At 41.9% G+C, this 27,884-nt stretch overlaps 2 protein-coding genes across 9 annotated transcripts in view; both read left to right on the top strand.

Annotated features, from left to right (window-relative positions):
- The first annotated feature begins 16 nt into the window (after window positions 1-16).
- Window positions 17-18,016, top strand: DSN1 (DSN1 component of MIS12 kinetochore complex). 3 transcript variants are annotated; one of them, XM_043478691.1, is made up of 11 exons: window positions 17-314; window positions 1,990-2,029; window positions 2,268-2,588; window positions 4,507-4,580; window positions 5,214-5,286; window positions 6,864-6,951; window positions 9,463-9,522; window positions 10,035-10,109; window positions 11,389-11,536; window positions 12,710-12,797; window positions 13,602-18,016. In XM_043478691.1, exons 2-11 carry the CDS (start codon window positions 2,005-2,007, stop codon window positions 13,703-13,705), a joined length of 1,056 nt encoding a protein of 351 aa, XP_043334626.1. In that variant the 5' UTR covers window positions 17-314; window positions 1,990-2,004; the 3' UTR covers window positions 13,706-18,016. The 3 variants fall into 3 exon arrangements, with proteins under 3 accessions (XP_043334626.1, XP_043334625.1, XP_043334628.1); XM_043478690.1 differs by having other exon boundaries at window positions 2,262-2,588; XM_043478693.1 differs by having other exon boundaries at window positions 20-314; window positions 2,211-2,588.
- Window positions 18,017-22,949: 4,933 nt separating this feature from the next.
- The window catches only part of NDRG3 (NDRG family member 3), a 61,725-nt gene continuing 56,790 nt past the window's right edge, over window positions 22,950-27,884 (top strand). For 2 of the 6 annotated variants that reach the window (XM_043478684.1, XM_043478681.1), the window contains exon 1: window positions 22,950-23,083. The gene's annotated coding sequence lies outside the window, so the exon portion shown is untranslated. Of the gene's footprint in view, window positions 23,084-23,117; window positions 23,221-24,019; window positions 24,112-27,884 lie in introns of those variants that run through there. The other 4 variants (XM_043478685.1, XM_043478682.1, XM_043478686.1 and 1 more) reach the window with 4 other exon arrangements.

The raw sequence follows: 27,884 nt of genomic DNA, 5'->3' as shown, positions 1-27,884 counted from the left end.
GGCCGCGCATGCGTCCTTGGGCGGCGGGAGTTTTCTAAGGGGCGGCTTTGGCGCCGCCGGAAGGCAGTGAAGTGGTCCCAGAGTTGGAAGGAGCAACGGCCTTGGTGCAGCGCGTCCAGGGGTAACCCGGCGTCGCGGAGAGAGTGACCTGCGGCCTTGTGTTTCGGAGACGGAGGCTCTAGGTTGGACAGGCGTCTCTCTGAGGTGAGGAAGTCGCAGGCCCTTTCCCGGACGAGGCCTTCCTCAACCCCGCACCAGCCTCTTTGGGGTCGGACACCGCGGCTCAGCCCACACCTCGCCACCCCCGACACCGGGTAAGAGGAGACCCCGGGGCAGCAGAGCCCGCGGTCTAGACGTCACTGTTGGTGGAAGGTTGAAAGCTGGGTGGGGGTGGGTCACACAGGCCAGGGTTCGAATTTCGCCTCTTCTCCACGCTGGCTACCTAACAAGTTTTTGGGGTTTTTTTGCCCCTCTGAATCTCAGTTCAGTTAACTGCAGCGTGAAACTGTTGATGGTACTTCCAGAGCTGTGGCAACGATTAAATGGCGCAGTAATACACATACAGTTTTACATACACAGAGGTCCTGGCATGTAACAAGCACTTAAAAGTGTCAGTGGTTGCTGTTAAGTAACCAGATTTTCATCTGAATGATACAGTCGTAACTGTGATGATTTAGATCCTTGATCCTGCTACCCCTCGTTTATTCTTTTATCTTTTCCACGTTGTCCCTTCACATATGTTTATTTTTCTTTACTAAGCACTCTCCTCACCCCGTATGGATTTTTTTTATTGGTGGTGGAGGGGGAGGCTCGGTCACGTCCCTGTCCTTTTCCAGCCAGTTACTTGTCTGTGACAAGCATTAGGAATACAGTCTGGTCCCAGGAGACATGTAAACAGACTTTACAACCAGTGCCAGGGAGGCCCAGGGGTGGAGCTGCCAACTCTGCCAAAGAGACGTGGCATGAAAGCGTCACACTTGAGCTCGATTGGGAAGGAAGAATAAGTTATAAGGCAGTGTGTACAAAGATTCAGAAGTGGTGCGTGGAAAATGAAAAGAGTTTTCTGGGTGGATGGTGTTGGTAGCCAGCAATGTGGATGTACTTAATGTCACTGAACTGTACACTTAAAAATGATTAAGATGGTAAATTTTATGTTGTGTATATTTCAGCACAATTGAAAAAGAAACTTAAAAAAAAGTGGTGCATGGAGTGGAAATAGCAGGAGAAAGCAAGAATGGGTACTAGTTAGGACTAGCTTCTGGAAGGTGTTGGGTACACTGTAGGAATGTGCTGCTGTCTAAAGAATGGATTGGAGGGAATTACCCAGCTGTCCAGTAGTTGGGACTCCGAGCTTTCACTGCAAGGGCTGGAGTTCAGTCCCTGGCTGGGAAACTAAAATCCCACAAGCTGCTCAGTGTCGCCAAAAAACTAAAGAATGGATTGGAGAGGAACAATGCTGCATGTAGGAAAAACTAGTCGAGCGGCTGTTCGATTCTTGGGGGAAGTGGGGGAGAGGGATAGAAACTATGAGATCTGAACTATGGCTGGAAATTGGAAGAGTTTTAAAGATTGTTAGAAGTAGAATGGACAGGCCTTTGAATCTGCAGAATTAATAAGTGAAGGATAAAGTGTTCATGTTTTGAAGACCATGTAGATCATAATGCCATTGATTGAATTATGCAGTTAAGCCCTTATAAACACAAAATAATTGGGAACTAAAAGGGGTATGTGTTAAGGAAGATAAAGATTATTTCTAGTGATAGATTCTGTAGAAATTCAGAACAGGAGGTGATGAGCCCTGCTGATGTTCTGTGGAAGAGGTGTGGAGGTGAGGTTGGGCTGGGCCTTGTCAGACAGGTAGAATTTCATGGGGCAAAAAGGGGCGGTTCAAAGAGACAAGAAAGCACAAGGCTGATTCTGGGGGAGTAAAGCCCCAGCAAGACTGGGACTGAAATACGGGGAATAGATTACTTTATTTTCCTATTTCAGGGTTCTCCACTCAGGATGACTTCTAGACCGGAGATGGTAGGTGAGTATTGTCATGGAGTTTGGTACCTTCTTGCCTTGGGTTCAGGTTCATGAGCTTTACCTAAATACCTCCCTGGCTCTTGGTGGATTTGAAATCACTTATTTGTATATTTACAGAGATGCTTCCTTAATGTTTCCATGACCTGGGGCATATGTTTCCTTTTGCCACTTTTTTTGCACAGATTCTTAGTTGTGATGGGTTTGATTCTGTATTTTGACTTTTTTATGACAAGTGCTAGAAGAGGAACCAGTGGCATCTAAGACTCATGATCGTCAACTGGAATCAGATCCCAACCCTGTGGACGTGTGTAATAAATCGTCCGCCTCCCTGGAGATGACTGAACGTGTTTCAAAGAAACGAATTCACCGTGGCTGTAGCCCCCAAAAAGGGGACAGTGGTGATCTCAGCCACCAGGAAGGACTTGAATCCAGGTCCCTTCATTTGTCCCCACAAGAGCAGTCTGCCTGTCATCAAGATAGGAGGCAGTCCTGGCGGCGAGCAAGTATGAAAGAAACGAACCGGCGGAAGTCACTGCCTCCCTTTCATCAGGGCATCACAGGTGGGGTGCTATGTACATAAAACTGGAGCTCCAGCTCAGATAAGAGGCAGTGAGGTATGGCAGAAAGTTAAGCTTGACTTGGCTACTTACTACTAGCTATGTGACTGAACAGATGACTTCACCTCTCTGAGCTTCAGTTTCCTCATCTATAGGAGTATTCTCAGATTATAAGTACTAATGTCAAACACCTAGTAAGTATTCAGTATCAATGCTGTTTATATCATGTTATTAGCTACCCATTGTAATCTATAGCATGGACAGGAAATCTGATTTACAATTGTTCAGCTCTCACCTGTGCTAAGTGAATGTTCAGCATTCACATTGGCTAGAAGTAAAGATTTCCTCTGGCTTTCTTCCTCATATCCTAAAGTAGAATAGAAGGTGGATGGGCTGCTACCTGATTTTAGGTTTTATAACTGAAACTATCTCAGGCGGAGGAACCCATAAAAATATTTAGGGTAAAAACCTAGTTTTGAGACATGGTGTATTTGAATGTGATTTTGTGTGAATTTATAATAATAGCATCTCAGGAAGCACTGAAGTACAAGATTTAATGTGGAAAGTAGCACATTTCAGGAAGAGCTTACTAGCTGTGTGACCTTGGACAGCTTACTTAGCCTCTTTTGCTTTATGGTCCTCGTCAGTAAATGGGGCGAAATAATACCTATTTTACAAGACTGAGAATTAAATGAGTTGATACATAACACAGCACTTGGCACATAATAAATATAGCTCGTGTTAAGTTACCGTAATTAAAGATATTACTTCACTTCCTGAAGTTCTGATGTTTAGAAGGAAATCTATCTAAAAACAGCCATGTAGCATATCAGAAAGTTGCTACCATGGTAATGCTTGTATACTTCCTCCATAGACGTGCCAAGAAATTTCAGTTTCCTAAGGTTACCCTTATTACGTTCATCTGTGTTCCAGAGCATGTGGACCTAAAATTCTGTGTAATAAAAAATTACTGACATATAAGATTTGTTATTTTCTGGTTATTCCCGGCCACTTCCCAGGTTTCTTTGGTTATAGGCAGAAGGTATCTTGTTTTTCATGACTAAAAGTGAGAAGTAGTAATCAAGAGAGGGCGCAAAAGAACTTAAAAACAGCCAGCTGAGGCTGGAGGGCGAAAAGACATGTATTTCTCCTAATTCTCAAAGCAGATTTCCTTTTCTGTATAAGAATTGATGTTTTTAAATGGACATAATTGAGAAAAACAGCATCTACATCTTTTATTGATAGCTGTTTGAGGATTCAGTGGCATAATTATGTAAAATGTCTGTTTAGTTCAGGCTGATGCACTGTGTGACCTTGGGCAAGTTGCCCAGCACTTAACCTTTGTTAAATGGTTAAGCTGGTAAGTCACTTGCCTCAAGTGAGGGTGAAAGTTAGAATTTAATAAAATGCCCTTTTAGATAGTCTGTGTTAAACAAATTTACTATTAATGTTATTGTCTCTGGCTTCAAACAAGTATCTCCGTTCTGAGCTTCAGTTTTCCCATCTGTAAAGTAGAACTCATAGTTTATAAGAAGATTCTTAAGACACTGTATTTAAAGCACACTGCAATGGCTATCATAAAAATTCTGAAATATTCCCATCTCCTTTCTTCAAATGGTGAATATAAAACACAAGGAGAATTTTTTTTAATCTGTTTTATTTAGCAAGACAAGATTTTAAGGTAATACACAAAAGGTTCTTTTAATTTTTTAAATTTAGGATACACATATAGGTAAATTTCATTCTCTAGTGATCTTGAACAAGTTAGATGTAAGAAGACAGATTAGAGAAGACTGCTTGGGTTTTCTTACCTTAAGTTGGACTGCATCAAGAGGGAGGGAATTCTTCAGTTTGTTTTTCTTTTTATTTTGCTAACTGTATAAGTGTCCATCTCTTTGAATGTGGTAATATTTTATGTTAGAGCTCTGCAGATCCATCAGTGTTGACCTAACAGAAAGCAAACGGCTGAGCTCTCTCCTCCTTTCCAGTTTCCAGGTGAGAGTCGAGAGTCTCAGGATTGGGAGTGTTTTCTTTTTCTTTCCTTTTTTTTTTTTTTAAACTGTTATTGTGACATCCCCAAAGACACTGTGTGATTTATCAGTAAAGAGTAAAAGGTATTTCTCTCTAGTGAGATTAATTTAAAAGCCAGATTTAATCCCAGAAGCTTTGTCTCTGGATCAGGCTCCAGCAGTCCCATAGATGTTGCTGAGGCTGACTGAGCAGTTAAGAGAGTGCCCCTGTCTAGTGTATTTGCTCATTAGCAGCAAATGATGGGACTTTAAGGTGGGTGGAGGTCATATCTAAGTTTAAGCAGACATTTGAGATCTGGCTGCTCTCTAAGTTGGAATTATATGACTAACTGGTGATTGCATCAGTTTAGATAAGCAAGTCATTTGTGTGAATTAAATGACCATTTTCCCCCATGAATCAAAAATCACATCACGTAGTCTAGACAACAAAGACTTTTATCCTTACCTTTTTATTTTCTTGTTTTGTTTATATGAAAAATCTTAGGTGTAGAGTTAAATCATGCTTACTCACATTTATTAAATGTCCTAAGATTACATGAATTCAGGACTGGCCTGGCAAATCTTGGTGGTTGTACTGAAAATGCTTTTCTTTATTTAGTTCTCTGTTCAGAAACTTGAACCTTTCCTAAGGGGAACTGAGGGCTTCAGTCTTGAAAGTTTTAGAGCCAAAGGTAAGTTGCTAAGACCAGACACTCGAGCTTTGACCTTGGTCTGTACCTTCTATTAGAGTTGGTTGAAACCTCTCTCTCGGGGTCCCTGTTTACAGGACCTGCTACCTTACACAACCAGGCCTCCTCCTTTTTTGGGGGGAACTGCATTAAAAAAGATACGAATATGTGCTTACAAAGTTTAGAAGGTCTAAAAGTAAGCCTCTCTTGCCCCATGACCCCCAGTCTCAGTTCCTCTCCTCCCAGAGGCAACCATAGCCACCAGCTTCTTTTGTATCTTTGCAGATTTACTGCATTTCTAAACATTTATCCATTAAAATCAAATGAATAATTCTTTGTACACACTGTTCTTAATCTTGTTTGTTGTTTTTTTAAACCTTAATTTATCTTGCAGAGAGTTCTTTATCATACTGATAAGGCTCTCTTGACATTTTAGCAGCTACATGATACTCTATTTTATAAATGTACTATATTTGATTTAAACGGTTCTTTATTGATGGACTTTTGGGTTTATATTTTCAGTCTTTTGTTATTACAGTGAATGGATAATGAATACCTTTTTATACAAGCCTTTTAGCATACATTCAAGTAAAAATAAGATATGTTAGAATTAACTAGTGTAAGTATACTATAAAAGTTTAGATTTTTTTATTATTTAGTAGGTATTTAAAGTTCTTTTTTGGGATTTTAATCTGTTTTTCTTTTGAAGAGGATAATATTTTTTCATATTTTTAGCGGAGAGCCATTTGTACTTTATTTTCTATGTATTATCTGTCCATACATATCCTTTGTTCATTTTTTAAAATTGAGGAACTGACTCTTTTGTATTGGTTTTGCAGGCACTCTTTATGTGTTAAGGAAATTAGCTTTAGCCTGTGACATAAGTTGCAAATATTCTTCCCCAGGAGCCGATTTTCAGCTTTCTAGGAAGTAGCTTTTCTCCTTACAGTGTAATTTTACAATCATCCAGGTCAGAAATAAAAGACCTAGAATATACATGAAGTCAGACTTACTTGCCAGGTTAAAGCTGTTTATCTCAGAACTCTACTATCACCATAATTAGGGTAGACATGTCCAGGTTATTTTGATAGCTATTTAGCATATCTTTTCCCCTCTGCATTCTTCACCTGAATTGAATTGCGAATTCTTTTTAAGTCTAAGCAGAGACCTGTTTTTACCTTATGCCCATCGTTTTTTTATTTGCTGCTAGCATTTCTGACTTCTGTAATATGTTCTTTCACCCAATGCCAGCAGATCAGATCTCTTGAAAGAGTGAATTATCAATCCAGAAACATCATTCTGACACATCTTTTAAACTGCTTCTTCATCAGTCATGTGAAAAACACTATTATAAATGTTATAAAGAGGAGTTGTCTTCCATTTTATCTATACCTACCCAAAGAAAAAAGATAAAATCTTCCTGCATATTTATAACACTTTTTTGAATGGGTGAGAGGGCCAGAATGTAACAGGTGACCCTAGAGCTGAGGCCACTTTACCTATGTTACATCTTTGTCAGCAGCTCACTGTGAAAAGTATTATTCCCTTTATTTTATAACATATAATGTTGTTCTCTGTAGCATCTTCCCTTTCTGAAGAATTGAAACATTTTGCAGACAGACTGGAAAGTAATGGAACACTACAAAAATGTTTTGAAGATTCAGAAGGGTAAGAACAGTTCCCTTTCTGTCCAAAATTATAACTGAATTAGGACTTTTTATTTTTTTTAATTTTTTAAATTGAAGTATAGTTGATTTACAGTGTTGTGTTAATTTCTAGTGCACGTCAAAGTGATTCAGGTATATGTGTATATATGTATATATGTGTGTGTTTGTGTATACTTTATTTGTGTCATATTTTAGATCCTGCAGATAAGTGATGTATGGAATTTGTCTTTCTTTGTCTGACTTAATCTGTTAGTATGATAATGGTCCATCCATGTTGTTGCAAATGGCATTATTTCATTCTTTTTTATGGCTGAGTAATATTCCTGTGGGGGGGTGGGTGTGTTTATGTACACATACATCACATCTTATCTGTTCATCTGTTGATGGACATTTAGGTTGCTTCTCTGTCTTGGCTATTGTAAATAGTGCTGCTGTGAGTGTTGGGGTACATGTATCTTTTTGAATTAGTTTTTGTCTTTTCCAAATATATGGCCAGGAGTTAGGTTGCTGGGTCATATGGTAACTCTATTTTTAGTTTTTTAAGGAACTTCCATACGGTTTTCCATAGTGACTGCACCAATTTACATTTCCAGTGTTAAGAACGTTTCCATTTTCTCTGCACACTGTCCAGCATTTATTATCAGTAGGCTTTTTCATGATGGCCATTTTTGATGGGTGTAAGGTGATACCTCATTGTAGTTTTTATATATAATTTTATTTGTTTATTTAATGTTTGGCTGTGCTGCGTCTTTGTTGCTGCATGAGTTTTTCTCTAGTTGCAGTGAGCAAGGGTTACTGTCTAGTCACGGTACATGGGCTTCTCATTGTGGTGGCCGCTCTGGGTGCATAGGCTTCAGTAGTTGCAGTACGTGGGCTTGGTAGTTCCTGCTCTCGGGCTCTGGAGCACAGGCTCAGTAGTTGTGGCCCGTGGGCTTAATTGCTCCGAGGCATGTGGGATATTCCTGGATCAGGGATTGAACCCGTGTGTCCTGCATTGGCAGGCGGACTCTTTAGCACTGAGACATCAGTGAAGCCCTTCATTATAGTTTTGATTTGCATTTCTCTAATAGTGATGTTGAGCATCTTCATGTGCCTATGGGCAATCTGTATGGCTTCTTTGGAGAAATAAGACTTAATTAGACAGTTGTTCATTCACTCATCAAATGTTTATCCAGCATCTTCTATGTACCATGCTCTTCTGGAAGCTGGAGATACAGTGATAAGTAATCAAACAAGATCTTTCTTCTTATTCATTGTAGTAGGAGAGACAGACAAAGACTTAGAAAATAATGACTTCAAATATAATCTGAATGATTTCAGTGATAATCAGTTGGGCAGGTAATATGATAGTGACTTGAGGGAGTGGGCAACTTAAGCTGGAGTGGTCCGAGAAGTCCTCTAATGATTTGACATTTGCACTGAGACCTGTAAGACCTGGATGGTGAGGAGGAACCAAATATGTGAAGGTGAGACGAAAAACATTCATATTTTTGCTAGCTGTGCCATTTGTAGATAAAGTCATGTTATTAGCTGTTGGCCAGCAAGAATAGTAAGAGAAATTTAACAGCTGCCCCCCCCCCCCCCCGCCCCCCAACTGATAGTCCCTCAGCAGGGGCAACAGTGAGCCCCTCCCCCCATCCTGCAACAAATTATGTGACTTGATGTTACACTTTTGACTTCACAAAGGTCTGCCTTTCCATGGATCCTTAGAATTAACATGGCTATTCAGGAAATGAAAACTATGTTAGCTCGACATTGCTTCTCTTTTAACGCAGTATATTTAAACCAGAGGCTGCTATATTGCAGCTAGAGGTGATAGAGGCTGTTTGTCACAGGCTTTGATAGAAAAACATAAAAGGTGACACTGCTGATTTGCTTTGCCAGGTAGAATACCAAGTACATCTGCAAAATTTTGGCATTTTCAATGCCTCCTGCTTTTCCATTAGAATTAATCACCTTACTGAGCCAAGCTATTGGTTTAAGTAGAACATATCCAACTGAAAGCTTCAACTTAAATGCAAAGACAGTTGTATGAAAAAGCTATTAAGGTTTTGATTAGTGGGAAGGCAAGAAGCTAAATAAAAAAAGATGGTGTGAACAAAACTTTGTGGCATTATATGGATAGAATAGATAAAGGGTAACAGTAGGAATCAAAGTTAATGAGTTGGACAGAGCCAGAACACAGAGAACCTTAAGTGCCAGGTTAAGGAGTTTTGGCTTTTCTTCTGAATGCAGTGGAGAGTCGCAGAATTTTTAAGAAATGAAAAATACAAAAGGAATATTTGAAGAGAGGTTAATCTGTTCACGTGTGATGAGGAAAACAGACAATGAAGAGACCACTGAGAAAGCTAATACCTAGTGCAAAAGTGAATTAGAGTCCCAAGACTAAGTATTCGTTGAAAGATAAATTCTGAACATGTTTTATTGCTGTTAAAATTATGTGAGACATCCAGTACTAAAATCAAACACTCTTGGAAGACTTCTGTTAATCTCATAATCCTGTCTGTTCTAGAAAAGTATCAGATTTGGCTCTGGAAACATCAGTGGCTGAGATGAAGGAATATATAACAAAGTAAGTGAAAATGAGTGAACTTTTGTTGGAAAATCTAAATTTGTCTGGGAAAAATAACTAAACCCAGGAAAAATGAATAGTAAACATCCTTTTCAGTGTCAGTACTGCTGTATCCACACTGGGAGGTAGAAAGCTGCACACTGGGATTTTATGTACTGTTGTTGTTTTGTCACTAAATTGTGTCCAACTCTTTTTTGACCTCATGGACTGTAGCCTACCAGGCTCCTCTGACCATGGGATTTCTCAGCAAAAACACTGGAGTGGTTTATGGACTGTATTGATGGCCAGTTTCATAGAATGGAGTCTAGAGACTAAGGATGTGGATTTGATGTAAAGACTCATGTTTATTTGATTAAGTTAATATCCTCTGACTTGGTTGTGCTTTCTAATCTTTTTTTTATGACCTTTTTATTCACATCTTAGAACAAGAGTAGACACCTAATATATGCTTGCCCTGAGTGATTCAGAATGAGATGATCAAAAGTTAACTGAATTTTTTCCTGCTTCTGTAGGTTTTCTTTAGAACGTCAGAGTTGGGATCAGCTCTTGCTGCGCTACCAGGAAGAGGCTGAAGAGATCCTATCAAGGTTAGATCTATGACAGGAAATAGGACGGTTTTACCTTGTGACTTTTGATTTGGTTTCAGTTCTGTTAGCACAAACTGAATGATGAATCCAGTCTTACAGGCCAGTCAACTCATCAAATCTCTGTAGAGTACATATGAACAGTGTGACTGAAAATGGAGGGTGAGGGGGTTGGGAAGGAAGAGTTGTCATTATTTTCAGTCAAAGAACAGAATTGCCTCTGTTCTGTGCCCTTGGCTGCTATTCCACATTCTGGGGGAGACAGGCATGTCTCTGCCCTGTACCTGGCAACCTGGGGCTGGGCCAGGAACGGTATCAAGGGACTTCAGTGAGCACATGGCCTTTGAGCTGCGACTGTGGGAGGGAACCACAGCCAGGGCCCTCATGGAGACACAGGGGTGAAAGAGGTGATGGAAGTGGGTCTACAGGAGAGCAAAGATCTTTGGGTCTCGAAGGCATAATAAAATGGGAAAGTGCTAGATTTTGGTTTCATTTTACTGTCCAAACCAGTGATTTTAAGTTTTTTTCCCCCAAACAGAACCTTGGCTAGAAACATAACTATGAAACTTTAGCCAAAATAGTAATTGCCAAAGTGGCCTCTTAGTAGAGAGGCACCTTGAGGAGCACAGTATGAGAAACTTCCCTAATCCAAGCATTGATGCTTATTACTTTCTTCACCCTTTAAATGTTCTATGTATGAAGACACATATGCGTAAGATGGCAGTTTCCAGTATAAACAGGCCATAGTTTATAGTTAAGAGGAAAGCTTCTGGAAGCAGACTGTCTCTGTTCAAATCCTAACTACTCCTTAGTGCTGTGACCTTGGACAGTCCACTTAATCTGAAGTTCCTCATTTGAAAATGGGATAATATTACTACCTACCTCATTGGGTTGTTAGGACTAAAGAGTCACCAGCAGTTTTCATAAACTCCATTATATTGAGTTATTTTAGATAATTGAAGTGGGCCAGCATCTTTTTGGTAAAAGATCATAGATGTTAACTTCAGGCTTTACCCCAGGAGTAAATGGACCTTACTGTTAGATGGAGTCAACTAACCTAGCATTTCCTGTAGTCCAGAGGTATAAAAACATTAACACTAGATAATTATCTCAGAATCTCCTATTAGTAAGAGAGCCTGTGCTCACTGTGGGGTGAAAGAATATTGATTCAAGTTAGTAAAGCCTTTTAGGAAGTGTTTTCCCTAGGTAAATCTTTGCTATTTCCCCACAGAAAATGATTGTAAAATTATTTGAAAGCTTTTTTGTTTTATTTTTATTTTAGAGGATCAGCTGAAACCAAAAATACTGAAGTTGAAGTGGGACCTAGAATGTATGTTGGGTCTTCCCAGAGTGAAGTCCTTAATACAAAACCTGACTACCAGAAGATATTGCAGAACCAGACTAAACTCTTCGATTGTATGGAGTTGGTGGTGAGTTAGGTCATGTTTCTTTGGCTGAGTTACCCAGCTTTGATACCTTCTCATCCTTGTTAAAAGAGCTGGAGAGTATGTGTAATTAGATAAGTATTTTCACTTTGGGAAAACATGGAGAGACAGTGAAAGAAAATAAACAAGTAAATGGTGATAAATGCTAATAAGTCAGGTGGAGGAAGAGAATGTGCAGGGAGGGCTTCAGTTTGCTATATAGAAGGGTTGAAGGCCCTTTTAGGTGCCACCTTAATAAAGACTTGAAAGAAATGGTGAAGTGAGCCTTGAGGACATTTTGAAAAATGTCAACCCCAATTATTATTATTATTATTATTATTTGCCAAAATACCATCTTGAACCTAATGGCATGAGGTCTCAAGTTGGACTTTTTTATTTGTTTCTCTTACTTTATTTTGGTTGCACCGCACAGTGTGTGGGATCTTAGTTCCCTGACTAGGGATTGAACCTGCATCTCATAAATTAGAAGTACAGAGTCTTATCTACTGGACCACCAGGGAAGTCCCTCAATCCAAGGACTAGGTTAGCCAAAAAGTTTGTTCAGGTTATATAAGAGCTTACAAAAACCCAAACAAACTTTTTGGTCAGCCCAGTATGAACAGGAAGCAGGTGGCATTTGATACAGGGTAAGGCGAGTGTGTTTACAAAGGGGCTGAGTATAAAGATGTGGGTATCAGGAATTCAAAAGTGAAGTGAAGTGATCTGGGGCTTAGAGGCAGCTGAGCTATTCTGCTCCTCAGCTGGAGGGTGAAACAGTTACTGTGGTACCTGGCAGGGAGTTGTATAGTGGGCTTCTCTGAAAGAGCCATGGTCTAGTTGAGAGGCACTACTAACTCCAGATGACCCTTCCAGGAGCAGGCCCAGGTAAAAATATCCTGAGCTAATTCAGCTCACTTTTAGCCTCTTGGCCAAGCCCACCCAGAAGCCAGAGGACCTGGGGTTCTGTTGAGGTTGTGCAGGTCAGTCTGCTCAGGAGTAGAGCAGTGTGGAGGGGAGTGGAGTATGGATGTGAAAGGGCAAACAAAATGTCTGGCATAAGCATTCCAGGTTGAAAGAACAGCAGAAGCAAAGCTCCTGAGCAGGAGCTCACCTGGTGTGTTCGAGGAGCCATGCAGAAGCCGTGCACCCTTCCAGTTCTTAGTTGTCTGTTGTCTGCAGATGGACGAACTGCAAGGATCCGTGAAGCAGCTGCACGCCTTTATGGCCGAAAGTACCCAGTGCCTCCAGGAGGTGTCAGTACAGCTCGGTAAGCCTGTCTTAAGGGGACCAGAGCTTGCACTGTTTTACATCTAATAGCCCTTCGGATGTACACTGCCCTTCAAAACACTTTAGGGGTCATTCCGATTGTAACGGGAATGGGGCTGATTTTCTCCTGTGACTTTGAGGGTGGTTTTAGGTAGAGGAGTTGTGAGCATTGTTTGCATTGTGTGGATACAAACAGTGGTCTCCAAGGGTAAGGCCTGTATCTGCTGGCTTTTATTTCCCCCTCACAATAACAATTACTATTGTGGGTACTCAAAGTTAATTGGAAATTTTTATACAGGAGCACAGTAGAATTAAATCTCCACAAACTGACAAACTGTGTTGTTTGGGTAGATCCAGGACAAGAAATATCTATCCACTGCCTTTTTTCTCTTTTCATTCTTCAAGAATCTACCAAGTGACACTGACATTACTTTTTTAAAAAATAATATTTATTTATTTGGCTCTGCTGGGTGTTAGTTGCAGCATGTGGGGATCTTTAGTTGCAGGTTGTGAACTCTTAGTTGCATTTGTGATCTGGTTCTCTGACCAGGGATTGAACCGGGCCCCCTGCACTGGGGCGCAGATTCTTAGTCACTGGACCACTGGGGAAGTCCCCATCAGATCGTATTGTGGTTGTAGTTGCAGCTGGCTTTCCTACCAGAGAGCCATCTCCTTGAGGGCACATGTGCTCTTAAGTTGTCCTTCAAATACCCTTCAGGGTCTGGCACAGTATTCACACAGTAAGTTTTCAATAGTGGTATTTGAATTCAATTGAAATGTATTTTTTGGCTCCTTTTTTCTGCAGGGAAGAGAAGCACTCAACAGTTAGATCCTTCACCAGCTCGAAAACTGCTCAAGCTTCAGTTACAGAAGCAACCTAGCACATATTGCTCTAAATCTTGTCAGTGACCGTATGCAGCTTTTCTGCCACAAGGTGCTCTAGAGGAGAGAAACCGCAAGAGTGCCCCAGTGCACAGCAGGCTGAGCTGTGACATCTGCCCTGTTGCCTTTGAAGATAACTGGCTGACTGTAAAGCACTCTGATGTTTTTTCTTAAAATGGAATTTATGCATTTGAAAGAATGTCATATACAAGCTGTTTCCAAGAACGGGCAAAATGCTTGAGACTTTGCTTTGGAATGACCTCCAGAACTAGTGGCCCATTCTTTGAAATATCCTTTGTGATTAGAAATCTTCTTACTCTGAAGATGTTTTTGAGGTTTTGAAACAACCTAAAGTCATTCAGGACCAAATCCAGTAAGCATTTTAGGGGTCATTCTGGTTGTAAACAGAATGAGACTGATTTTCTCCTATGACTTTAAGGGTGATGTTAGGTAGAGGAGTTGTGAGCATTGTTTGCATTGTATGGATACATATATCTCCTCACAAGATTCCCATGTTGAAAATAATAACACTCATTCTGTATATCCTGATGTCTGTAATGTGTTTTAGCTTTTTTGGAGGGGCGTGCTACACCATGTGGCATGCGAGATCTTAGTTCCCCAACCAGGGATCGAACCCATGCCCCCTGTGGTGGAAGTGTGGAGTCCTAACCACTGGATTGCCAGGGAAGTCCAATATAGTCTGCTTTAGCTTCTAATGTTGAGTTGACATCCTAAATTCTAGATTCATGGCAAGAAGGGGTTAAGTATCTCTTTTTCATTGTTCTCTGTATTTGTTAATGATGTGCATTATAAGATTGCATGTTCTTAAAAGCTTTCTCTTGTCCTTTTAAGAGGACAGGAGAAAATGAAAAGGCGGGGAAGGCTTAGCAGAAAATAGGATTCTTTGTCAGGACCCAGAAGTGAACAGTAGCGTGGACAGTGTTAACAACCAATAAAACACCAACTAATTTATTGTCAGTATCTCTTATTTTCTGATCCTCCTGATAGAACAGAACCCACTTCACTTAAATACCCAGTCATTATCTTAAGTCTTAAAGCTTGGACTATGCACCAGTTAGTAAGAGGTGATATTTCCTAGCTTTTCCCTGTGTTCCTTAAGGGTTTTTAAAAATTTTTTTTTATTTATTAGTTAATTTGGCTGTGCTGGGTCTGAGTTGCTGCACATGAGATCTTTGATCTTCGATGTGACCTTCAGGATATTTTTTTTCTTAGTTGCAACATGTGAACTCTTAATTGCAGCCTATGGGATCCAGTTCTAGGGATCAAATCCAGGGCCTCCTGCCTTGGAAGCACTGAGCCTTAGCCCCTGGACCACCAGAGAAGTCCCACATTCTTCATTCTTTCATATATTTACTTAGCTCCTGCTATATGCCATGCACAGTTCTAGGAACTGGGAAGAGAGCAAAGAACAAAAACAGTCTTAGGACCTCTTTTCATGATTTTCACAGTCTGTTGGGCACAGGGAACAAGAAAAAACCTCTTTTCTACAGAAGTAATGTTTCAGTTGACTTGGGAAGGAGAAAGGAGTTAAATAGGGCAGTTATTTGAGGTAAAAAGAGCCACATTTTAAAAGGCCTGAGGAGAAAGAATAAAACATTCTGGGATACTAAAAATTAAAAATAGATTGGTTAAGCAGGAATGCTAAGTGCCAGTATAAGAACCACCTGAGACAAAGATAACTGAAAGTTATTGAAAGGTTTTGAGAGATGGATGGGATCAGAACTTTCTTTTCTTTTTTTTTAAATTTATTTTTAATTGGAGGATAATTGCTTTACAATATTGTGTTGGTTTCTCCCATAAAGCAACATGAATCAGCCATGTATACCATCTATGCATAGGTATACATATGTCCCCTCCCTTTTGAAGAACTTTATTTTCAAAACATCACTCCAGTTGCTGTTTGGAGAGCAGTTAGAAGCAAGTAGGTGTGGCTATTAGAGACCAGTTGTGCTCTTAACAGTCTGCAGTGGTCAGGTGCGGAGTGACTGCTTGGGCTGGGAGTTAGCAGTGGATGAGTAGGGGGCGTCATTCATAGTGTCTGGAACACAGCAGGCATGTCACCTCCATGTTAAAAGTCTAACTGCTACTTACTGAGAAAAAGTCATCTAACCTCTTATTTATAAGATTGGGAGAATGATAGAATCTATAGCACAGGGATGCTATAAGAGTTAGATTAACAGGTTAAAGAACAGTGGATGGGGGACTTCCCTGAGAGTCCAGTGGCTAAGACTCCAAGCTCCCAATGCAGAGGGCCCAGGTTTGATCCCTAGTCAGGGAACTAGATCCCACTTGCTGCAACTAAGAGCCTAAAAAAAAAGAACAGTGGATGGAGGAGGGTAAAAACTCCCAACTGAGTAGATAATGAGCAGTTAATTAGGTGGGAAAGTTCACAGTTAAATTTGGCATACCAAACAGATTTCAACTAGATTGTTGGATATACTGATAGAAAACTGGGTAGGGAAACCTAGATGGGAATAAAATTTGGAAGTTACCAATACCTAGTTATTAAAGCCTTAGGAATAAGATAATGTTGTCAAAAAAAAAAAAAAAAAGATAATGTTGTCCAGAGGAGAGCATGAAGGGAAACTGGACAGCCCCAAGGAAGCTTTTAAAAATCAGAGGAGTGGTGTTAATTGCCACTCTTTCAGAAGCTGAATAATATAGTGGAAAGAGTGTACTTTGGAGTGAATCTTCATCCTTACCCTCAATTTCCTTCCTGTGAAATGGGGAGAGAACACCTCTCTCCAAAGGTGATTGTACCTCCCCTCCCCCCCATTTTATTTAGTACACTGTATTACATTTTTAAAACGTATTTATTTGTGGCTGCATTGGTTCTCCTTTGCGGCATGCGGGCTCCAGAGCACATGGACTTATAGCTGTGGCATGCGGTCCACGTGGCATCTGGGATCCTAGTTCCCTAATCAGGGATCAGTCCCAAGTCCCCTGCATTGGAAGGTGGATTCTTAACCACTGGACCACCAGGGAAGTCCTTGGTGTTTTGGAAATTTTGTTTATAAGAATTAAGAAGTGTCTTTGTATCTCCAATTACCATACAAAATAGAGCACAGAAAAAGAATAAGATCTGAGCATTCTATATGCATACACACTGCAACTTGAGATTGCCTCTTTTATTTATTTATTTTTTCATTATAGATGAGGAATTCAGGCATGGAGGGGCTTAATAATCCAACCAAGAACATAAAGATAGGAGTGGAGGGTCAACTAGAACCCATGTAGCATTCAGTAAATGTTAACTAACACAATAATTAGTAAAAGGCTGTGCCCAGGTACTACTAGTTTTTTCTCCCCCCAAGTTTGGTTCAGGAATTGTACTAGGTGAATGTTATAGATAGTCGGAGCCTTAGAGATGTTTGGTAGTATTCTTCCTTTTGCCCTACTTTAGTTAACGAGTATCTTGCTTTTAATCAGTGATATTTAACACTAAAGAAATAATAGGTTATATTATAAACTCTTTCAAGGAAGGGAATATATCTTGTACATTTTGCTTGCTTAATGTAATCATCTGGAAAAATCTCCTCAGGTTGCCCTCAGAGGAGACGGTGTGACTGGTGGTTGTAGTAGAGGCGATATAATGGAGGACTGGGAATTAGGAGCCCTGTTTTGGTTTCTAGTTTTGGGTGTTTTTTTGTGTTTGTTTCTGTTTTGAGTATAGTGGATTTACAATGTTGTGTTAGTTTCTGCAATACAGCATAGTGAATCAGTTATATATATATATGTATATGTATATATATACACATACACAAACACACATACTCTTTCTTACTTTTCCCATATAGGTCATTATGTAGTATTGAAGAGTTCCCTGTGCTATATCTAGTTCTTAAGTTACTGGTTCATTCACCAAAAACTTACTAAGCCTGTTCCTGATGCCAGGCACAGTGCTCGGTGCCATGTGACCTTGGGTACCACTCTAGGTCCATGTCAAAGGAGGATGCCTTGCTATGTAAAGAGTTCTTAGGGGTTCCATAAGGATGTAACTCAGCAGAAGGGAAGAAGCCAGCCAGACACAGCTCTCAACACCCCTCCCTCTGAGCAGTTCTGATTAAAGGTTCTCCAAGGAGACTCCAAAGCAAGAAAACTATAGTACTTCCCCCTTAACTGAGGGGGAATGTGTTCCAGGACCCCAGTGGATGCTTGAAACTGCAGATAGTATGCCCTATAATTGCAAAGTTTTTTTCCTATATTTACTTACAGTAAAATTTAACTTATAAATTAGGCACATTAAGAGATTAACAACAATAATAAAATAGAGCAACTGTAACTATATACTGTAATAAAACTTGGGTAAATGTCTCACTCAAGATATTGTATTGTCTTGTACTTACTTTCCTCAGAGATGATGTGAGATGATACAGTGTCTATGTGATGAAGTGAGGCATTGTGACATAGCTTTAGGCTACTATTGACTTTGTGACTGTACATCAGAAGGAGGATCATTGAGCCATTACAGTGTCAATGGTTGGATATCTAAGTAGATGATTTTGGGGATCCACGAGATACAGTTGAAGGTTTTTTTGCTGAAAGCTTTTGGGAAAACATTGTAATTGGAGCTGTCTCTTTAACTCATTGAAGTGTTGCTGCAGCAGTTGTAATCCTTTGGTGATTGTGAGTAGTTGCTATGATGCCTTTTTTCATCTGAGGGTCATATTCCATATATTTGAAATTGTGAAATTTGAAACATTTTGACAAATTTCAATTATGTCCACATTGCTGATTCTGCTTCAGTTGCTTTACCTTCCTCTTTCTCAATAGATGACTCCACAAGTTTGTCTAATAACTCAGTTGTTAACACTTCTCAGTGCCCTTTAATATGTTCTTCCACTTCATCAAGCGTGTTGGCAGATCCTTTGCCACCTACTTGTCTTGCTATGTGAATGAGTTTCCTAACTTCTCCATCGAACCTCAGTAACCTTTAATATCATTCATGACTTCATAAGTTCTTCCAGCAGGCATTAAGAGTGTGGTTTTAATTCACTTACTGCACCTCTGGTGAATGTTATTCATTGGCAGTAGTAATGATTTCAAGCATTGCATTGTGTCCAGATTAAAATCTGCATTAATTGCTGAACATATGTGGTCAGATATCAGGCAGGTGTATGTGGCCTTGACAAACTGATGGCTTGTCAAGTGGCTGAAGCATTGAGGTTGTATTTGGAGATAAAAATATAACTTTGACATTTTCATAGCAAACAGATTCAGGATGACCAGGTACATTGTCTATTAGTAATAGGATTTTAAATTCCAACCTTTCCTTTTTTCCATTTCTGGAATGAAGCATCGGTAGACCCATTCCATAAACAAGATAGCTGTCACCTAGATTATGTTGTGAGAATATAAGCAGATAATTCTTGGTTTTGTTTTTGAAAACCTGTTGGGTCTTTGCCCTGTATACTACTCCTGCCTTTAACATATGGTCTGTAGCATTGCCAGTAATACCAGAGTTAATCTCCTCTTCCATGTTTTATGATCTAGTGCCTCCTTTGCACTTTTATGATGGTAGGTTTGTTGCTGAATGCAAGTTCACGTGCCTGACACACAATGAGGCCAAACAAACTCAAACATGAGTTTGGAGCAGGGAAAGATTTATCAAAAGGGCCAAGCAAGGAGAATGGGTGGCTCGCGATTAAAAAACTAGAGCTTCCCGATGATGTTTGGTTCTGTTGGGACTCTTCTTCCAGAAGAGCCCAGTTTTATCACATGAAGACTTGCTTTGGATGGTATCCTTTCCTTTCTCTTCAATCAAATTCTTCACCTCTGATGGAAATGTGGCAACAGCTTCTGAAGCTAAAGCTGGCCTCTGTACCCTGACACCAAATTAATTCTCAGGGACAGGTTTTGGTGAAATAGGAGAGAATTAGCTTTATTGCTTTGCCAGGCAAAGGGGATCAGTGGGCTAATGCTTTTAAAACGGTGTGTCCCAACCTGGAGTGGGTAGTAGGAAGTTTCATAGTAATGGTTCAAAGAGGATGTGATCAGCTAGCTCATGGATAATCTTCTGATTAGTTGGTGGTGAAGTGGAAGTCAACATCATCAACCTGGTTCCAACTGGTCTGGGATTTCTCCCATCTGGTGGGGGTTTCAGTATCTGCAAAATAGCTCAAAGATACTGAGACCTGCCCCAAGGCTGCTCTAGTCTTTCTCTTGACTGTTCCTTGCTTCTGCATCCCCTCCCTTCTCTAATTGTTGTTTAGTCACTGAGTCATGTCCAACTGTTTGTGACCCCATGGACTGCAGTGTGCCAGGCTTCCCTGTCCATCACCATTCCCGGAGCTTGCTCAAGCTCATGTCCATTCAGTCAGTGATGCCATCCAACCATCTCGTTCTTTGTTGTCCCCTTCTCCTCCTGCCTTCAGTCTTTCCCAGCATCAGGGTCTTTTCCATTGAGTCAGCTTTTTGCATCAGATAGCCAAAGCATTGGAGCTTCAGCTTCAACATCAGTTCTTCCAATGAATATTCAGGATTGATTTTCTTTAGGATTGAATGGTTGGATCTTGCTGTCCAAGGGACTCTCAGGACTCTTCTCCAACACCACAGTTCAAAAGCATCAAATCTTTCAGCACTCAGCCTTCGTTATGGTCCAACTCTTGTATCCATACATGACTACTGGAAAAACCATAGCTTTGACTCTATGGACCTTTGTCTCTAATTAGCAACAGTTTGAACCTGCCTTTGCAACTCAGGGAAGGTCATGGAATGAATGAGGCCTATTTCCTGTAATCAAGAAATGCGGGGTGGTGGGGGGTGGGGGGGTGGGGGGATTCCCTGGTGGTCCAGTGGTTAGGACTCAGGCCAGGTCTGCTGGGTTCATTTCCTGGTCAGGGAACTAAGATCCCCGCATCCCAGCAAGCTGTGTGGTACACCCAAAACAACAAAAAAGAGTTGTGGGACAAAGAAAGGCTTTTGTGCCCGGAACCCCCCACAGGGTCCTGCTTGGTATCATATCTTCATTGGCAGACACAGTCTCCCCAGTAATTTTTCTACTTTCCAGTCCAAACTATTGCTAAATCTGTATAACCATCCCTTATGTTAGTGTTAGTTGCTCAGTTGTGTCCAGGTCTTTGTGATCCCACGGACTGTAGCCTGCCAGGCTCCTCTCTCCATAGAGTTCACCAGACAAGAATAGTAGAATGGGTAGCCATTCCCTTCTCCAGGTAATCTTCCTGAACTAGAGATCAAACCCAGGTCTCTTGCATTGCAGGCAGATTCTTTACCATCTGAGCCTCCAGGGAAGCCCCAACCATCCCTTATTTTCAGTAAATGGCTTGGTGTCACTCTTTAGGGGATCCCTTGCTGAAGTCTTTGTAATGGCTTGGGACCAAGCAGGAGCTAGTGGGGCTCTCCTGCATACAAAAGCCCTTCCACGTCCCATTTCTTGTCTGTAGAGAGACGCTTTGGTCTCCTGGGCCTCCTCTGAGTTCCAAAGAGCAATGAGGAAAGAGAAGAAAAGCAACCAGGAAACAATAGTTCAGTGATAAAAAGAGTCCTTTTTCCTCCTTAAGGGATATACATAACCATCTGACACATGTCTTTGAGTTGTTATGAAGAAACTAAGACCTACCCCCCACCCCAGCCCCACCCAGGTGGAAGATGGTGATTGCATGAGGACAGCAATATACCCCAGACTGATTGGAACCAGAAAGTTGAAACATCACCCTGTTACCTTACCACCAACCAATCAGAAGAAAGTTATGGATCCTGCAGCCCTCACCCCAAATTTTGCCTTTAAAATTCCTTCCCTGAAAGCCATGAGGGAGTTTGGGTCGTTTGAGCCCAGGTTGGTTGGTCTTTGCTTAGCCCTGCAATCAACCTTTCTCTGCTCCAAAGTCCATCATTTTGATTTGTTTGGCCTCACTGACAGTGGGACACATGAACTTCAGTTTAGATTCCGTGCTTTCTGGAGCAACATGTCAATCAGAATATGTATTTTGTTCATGTCTTTCATAAATTTAATGCCTTTTCATTTTTAAAAAAGTTTATATTGAAGTATAGTTTATTACCATAAAAGCAAAGCCATCACTTTGCTGACAAATGTCCGTATACTCAAAGCTACGGTTTTTCCAGTAGTCATGTACGGATGTGAGAGTTGGATCATGAAGCAGGCTGAGCGTGGAATAATTGATACTTTTGAATTGTGGTGCTGGAGAAGACTTGAGAGTCCCTTGGACTGCAAAGAGATCCAACCAGTCAACCCTAAGGGAAATCAACCCTGCATATTCATTGGAAGGGCTGATCTGGAAGCTGAAACTCCAGTACTCTGGCCACTTGATGTGAAGAGTTGACTCACTGGAAAAGATCCTGATTCTGGAAAAGATTGAAGGCAAAAGAAGAGGGAGACGGAGAATGAGATGGTTAGATATTATCACTGACTCGATGGACATGAATTTGAGCAAACTCCACAAGATAGTGAAGGACAGGGAAACGGTGTGCTGCAGCCCATGGGGTCATAAGAGTTGGACACAACTTAGTGACTGAACAAGGAATAGTTTATTAACAATGCTGTGCTAGTTTCAGGTGTATTTCATTCTTCACTAAGCACCTTTTATGCACTGTGGCCCTAACTTTAGCAGCTTGAAGTATGACCTAAAAGCACAAATTTTTCCCCTGCTATTTTACAGAAAGTTCAATCTAAAAAAAAAAAAAAATTTAGCTGCACTGGGTCTTGGTTGCAACATGTGCAATCTAGTTCCCCAACCAGGGATCAAACCCAGGACCTTGGTGTTGAGAGCCCAGAGTCTTAGCCACTGGACCACCAGGAAAGTCCCTCACAGAAAACTCATTCTTACCATAAAACCTCAACATACCTGTTTTTTTCTTACTAATTTGAGAACTTTAACCAGTTATGGCTTCTCTGGCTTGTCCACATCAGTAGCAATACCACTTTCGGACTTTGGGGCCATTATCAAGCAAAGTAAGAGTTACTTGAAACAGACACTTCCGTATCCAGACAATCGATCTGATGACAGAGACTAGAAGACTAAGGGGGAAAGCAGCATATACCGCGTGGGTATGCTGGACAAAGGACTGATTCACTTCCCCTGGTGGGAGGGAGCAAACCCAGAGATTTCAACACACTACTCAGAACAGCACAGCAAATAAAAACGTATGAATTATTTATTTTCCATTCAATACTTTCATACTGGAGCTGGCCAAAGGAAGCTACAACCAAAAACAATGAGAGAAAATCACTGTGCGCCGAAGATGGCGCCAACTCAACCACCATCTTCTCCGTAGTTCCCCAGCCAGGCAGGCACAGTGCGCATGTGCGGCCTGGCGTCCTCAGCGCGCCTGCGCGGGCGCAGAGCCTTCCCCGCCCCACTCCCGCCGCCGCGGCTGCTGCGCTGACGGCGGTTGCCCGAGCTTCAGGTGAGTGTGAGCGCCTCAGCCTGGCTGGCTGGGGGCGCGCCGTGCTGCCTGCGGGGTCGTCGTCCTTCTTTGCCTTCTTCCCCGCCTCATCACCCCAGCGCGCCGGGGCTTGGGTCAGCGCTGCCAGCCTCCTCCAGGTGTTCGGGCGCCGTCCGCCCTCGTCGCTTGGGGGCCCGGGGCAGCCCGGCCTCTTTCGGCCGCTACTCACCTGGGCGGCGGGGCTCACGGCGAACCCGCTGGCGACGGCGTGCAGGCGGCAGCGGCCGAGCCTCTGGGTGCCCAGCACCTCAGCCTCGGACCCGCCGCGGGCGCGACCCCCTTTCCCGCTCCGGCTCTGCAGGCGGTGGGGCTCGGTGGGCCTCTGGGTCGGACCTTCGTCTGCCCAGTCTGCCCGGGAGCCGGGGGGGGGGAGGCGGGGGGGGCGGGCAGGGAACCTGGAAGATGCGCCGAGAGCTTGCCTTGCACCCGTGGGGTCCTGGTGCGGTCAAGAGTACCCACTGGCTGTACCCGGCGACGACCATGCGAGGGAGCGGCTTCTTAGCCCTGGGTGAGGAAACTGAGGCACCGAGCGGTGAGGCTCCCTGCCCAAGGTCACGCGCCAGACGAGAGGCTGGAGTGGCTCTTGAACTCACGGTCGGGGGCTCTCAGGCTAGTGCGGTTGAAATTTGATCTTGTCCCTTTGGAAAAAAAATCTGAAATACACTCGCATCTCCGGAGATTCTTCAACGTCATAAAAGTAGGCTTGCACAAACAGCATTTTCTTGTTGATGAAGTACAATTTAGGTGTTAACTGGAATAATGGTAATAGCTTTGTTATTAAGAGCTCACGTTCACCCAACGCTTGCAGGTGTGCTAGGGATTTTCGTAAACATTTGAAGATTATCTCAGTACCTCAGCACTTCGCCATCAGATGCGTCCTTTTTCCTTTTCATGCAGCTTTTTTCCTGCAGAGCTGGCCTCTCTGTCACAGGTAAACTGGGAGCCTCCTGGTTTAGGAGCAGGGACGGTGGCTTACTGGCAGAACAGAGGTAAGCCTTGTCTTGGGTCCAGATTTTGCCCCCAGAGGATATTATTAGCTTTTCTTTTCTGGCTGCCAGGAGGTCAAGACTGATAGAGCTGGGCTGGTTGGATTTGGAGGTGAAAGAACAAATCTGGCCAGCACTCCCCTTATCCTGGGGCTTTCTGGCTCTATTCCAGTGCTGGGCTTGAACCTCTCATTTAAGATGAAGTAAAAAGAGAAAGAGACCCTTGACAAAGTAGTGTTGAATATAAGAAGCCTCACCGATTTAAAGTCCCAAAGGAACAGCTGTAAAAATATGGGAATGTTTCTTCCCCAAAATAAATAGCTCAAACTGTCTTTTCCCCCCCAATCCTTAGCAAATTCTCCTGCATACTTCAACGCTCCATTAACTTACCACCTTTTCTGTGAAGCCTTCCTTGCTTGATTTTCTCAATTAGAATTACATACACACATACATGCGTGTGCGTGTGCGCTTGTGTGTGTGTAGGTAGATAGGTAGGTAGGTAGGGTAGAGACTTCAGTCTTACTCTTAAGACTATTAGCTCCTTGAGGTCAGGGAACATCTTTGCACCCCCAAGTGCTTGGCTCACAGTAGGCCCTGGGAAAGAATCAGTGAATTTCCATAGTTCCTTTCTATTACTTAGAGAATGATGTTTTCCTGTTGCCCTTCTGTTCCTTCATTCTGCCCTTCAATTTCTCTTTGCTAGCCTTCTCTTTAAATTCAACTTCTGGTCATCACTGACCACTCAGAGGTCTCTAGTCCTCCCTCTTGTGTCTGAAAATTTGCAGAAAAATTTTATCCCCAAGATAAAATTTATCCCCAAGAGTGGAATTGGTATATGTCGCTTAAGTGTACAGGGCAATTTTTATTTGCATGTTGCACAAAGGTAGCCTCAGGCTTATAGGTTTTCAGTCTGTCCCTAAACACAGGTAGGAGAAGGAACTGGCAACCTCCTCCAGTATTCTTGCCAGGAGAATCCCATGGACAGAGGAGTCTGGAGGGTTAGAGTCCATGGGGTCGCAAAGAGTCAGACACGACTGAATGACTAGCACAAATACATGTAAGATTCAGTTTTACCTTCTTTTGCCTTATGTGGCTGACTGCCCCAGTGTTATCAGAGTAGTCACAATTTTTACTATAAATCTTCATAGTACTTATAAAAATAAATATTCAAAGGGCCATTTGGGAGGCAGTAGATGGGTGCATAGGCTTTCTATATAAATAAAAAAATTTTAAGATTTTTTTCCAGATAATCTGCAAATAGATTGAGCTGTTATGCATAAGGAATGGTGCTGGGTATGGTGTAAGATTCTCATAGTTCTTGTGCAAAGAGCTTACTAGCTAACTAGGAAATATTATTCCTAACTGTAACTCAAGTCTAAAAATCACCATAATAGCATTATAAGCAAAGCAATGCATATAATGGTATACTCAAATATAACAGAGTACGATATTCCGGTGTGGGACATTTCATAAAGTTATACATTGCCCAAGGCTGAAAGGAAGCATCAAGTCATTGAGTCCAGCTGTGCCGCTTTTGTAGACTTCTTTCTGAGAAGGGAACTTGTCCAAGGCCAGGGTTACAGAACTGGTGCTGCAACTTGAATGCAGAGTTTTTATCCACTAAAAGTTTATCAATATTTCAGTGAATTCCTCCTTGTGTATGTGCTTAGTCTCTCAGTTGTATCCGGCTCTTTGCAACCCCATGGACTGTAGCCTGCCAGGCTCCTCTATCCATGGGGATTCTCCAGGCAAGAATACTGGAGTGAGTTGCCATGCCCTCCTCCAGAGGATCTTCCCAACCCAGAGACTGAACCCAGGTCTCCCATATTTGCAGGTGGATGCTTTACTGTCTGAGCCACCAGGGAAGCCCAGCTCTTAAAATTTGTGGAACAGGGGTGAGGAAGGGGTGGCAGAAATACAATTCACATCTTCAGGGAGCTTATGGTCCGTTGGGGAAGAGTTAAAGAACCCGTCTCTAACGTTGGAGACAGCACATACCTAATTGTTAAATTATGTGGTAGAGGGACTAGGTATGTCAAGAGGGATCAGTGTGAGCTGTGACACAGAGAGCACTTTGCGGGGGATCGAGGACCCTTCTGGGCTTTGACAGATTGGTATGGTCAGAGTTCATCAAAAGAACGAGGAATGCATTCTGAAGTACGATGGTAGGTGGCTCACATGGCTCATCTGCCTGCAATACGAAAGACCTGGATTTGGTCCCTGGGCCGGGAAGATCCCCTGGAGAAGGGAATGGCAGCCCACTCCAGTGTTCTTGCCTGGAGAATTCCATGGACAGAGGAGGCTGTCGGGCTACAGTCCATGAGGTTGCAAAGAGTTGGACACGACTAAGCGCCTAACACTTAAAACCAAAGCACGGTTGCCACACCTGACAATAAAATATCTAAGGGACAATAAAAAAAAACTGGCTTGACCAGGGTGACTTGCTTGTGTTCAGTGGTTGTCAACCGTTAGTGTGTATAAGAATTACCTGAAGTGTATTAAGACAGATTGTGGGGGCCCCACCTCCAGAGTTTCTGATTCAGTAGGTCTGGGGTGGGGTCTGAGAATTTGTATTTCTAACAAGTTCCCAGATGTTGCTGATGCTCCTGATTCAGGGACAGCACTTTGAGAACTTGGGCTGGATTAGAAAGTTGAAAAACTAGAGTCAGAAACTATCAAAGAACTTGTTCCAGAAAAAGTGTATCTCTGTGTGTTGTATACCAACATAGGAAAGTTCTGGAAAGATACATTCCAAACTGTAATAATAGTCATTTCTGGGAGTGGGATTTAGAGGGTTGGAGAATTCACTTTTTACTCCGTAGCTTTCAGTACTATTTTTGCATTGTGCACATATTGTTTTCGTGTTTTAAAAAGCAAAGAAAAGTAAGAGTTGTTTTTGAAGATATGTACTAAAATATTTATGGAGTTAAAAAAGAGCTTGCTAAAGTAATCTAGTGTCACACAACAGACATTTTTAGAGTGTCTGCTGTATGCCAGATGCTGCTGGTTCTAGAAATACAAAGCGTTTGCTAAAGCTTGCAGTCTGGTGAACGAGATGGGCAGACAGAAGCTCTGCTGAGTATCATGTGAGCTTCCTAAGATGAGGGGCAGGGGTCTAGCTCTGTGTGTGGCAGGTAATAGACACTTGGTAAATGATGAATGAATGAACGAATCCAGGCAAGAAGTGAGGATAGTCAGAAAGACAAGGAAAGGGCAAATGAGAGATTCTGGGAGGATAAAAAATGACAAGACTGAATAGAGATGATGAAAGGAAGGGGTGTTTTGAGTACTTTCAAGTCCACAGATTGATAACGTTTGGGTTTACTGCTGAACTGGATATCCAATCATCTATTCGGAAAGAACTTTTTAAACCATCCTACCCTAACCCCACTTTCTTTTTTTTAAGAGACTGCTTGAAAATAGTACACAGATACTTAACCTAGGTTTAATATGAGTATTGACCAGGGCTTTCTTTGGTAAATGAGTTTTTTTTTCTTTAACCACAGTGCTAATTCTGTTGTATTTATTATTTACCTACAATTTTGCCGTTAATTGTTGTCTTATTAATGTGAAATTAACTGAGATGTATGGGAGTCTGTTTTTTTTTTGGCTGCGCTGCACAGAATCGCAGCTCCCCAACCAGTGGTTGAACACGGACCACTGCAGTGAAAGCCCAGATTCCTAACCACTAGGCTGTCAGCAGAACTGGAGGATATTTTAAGTGCCATACAAAATTGGGTATTTTGTCTTTTGATCTTATCTCTTCAGTGAAGGGA

Source organism: Cervus canadensis, chromosome 10 (genome assembly GCF_019320065.1).
Source record: "Cervus canadensis isolate Bull #8, Minnesota chromosome 10, ASM1932006v1, whole genome shotgun sequence".
NCBI lineage: Eukaryota > Metazoa > Chordata > Mammalia > Artiodactyla > Cervidae > Cervus > Cervus canadensis.
The sequence above is the reverse complement of the archived record's forward strand: the minus strand, read 5'-3'. Positions and strand labels throughout refer to the sequence as shown.

Coding starts and splice junctions, on each gene's coding strand:
- DSN1 (XM_043478690.1), top strand. CDS start 2,005: ATGACTTCTAGACCGGAGATGGTAG. Junction 9,523..10,034: donor ATGAAGGAATATATAACAAA/GTAAGTGAAAAT, acceptor CTGCTTCTGTAG/GTTTTCTTTAGAACGTCAGA. Junction 12,798..13,601: donor GGAGGTGTCAGTACAGCTCG/GTAAGCCTGTCT, acceptor TTTTTTCTGCAG/GGAAGAGAAGCACTCAACAG.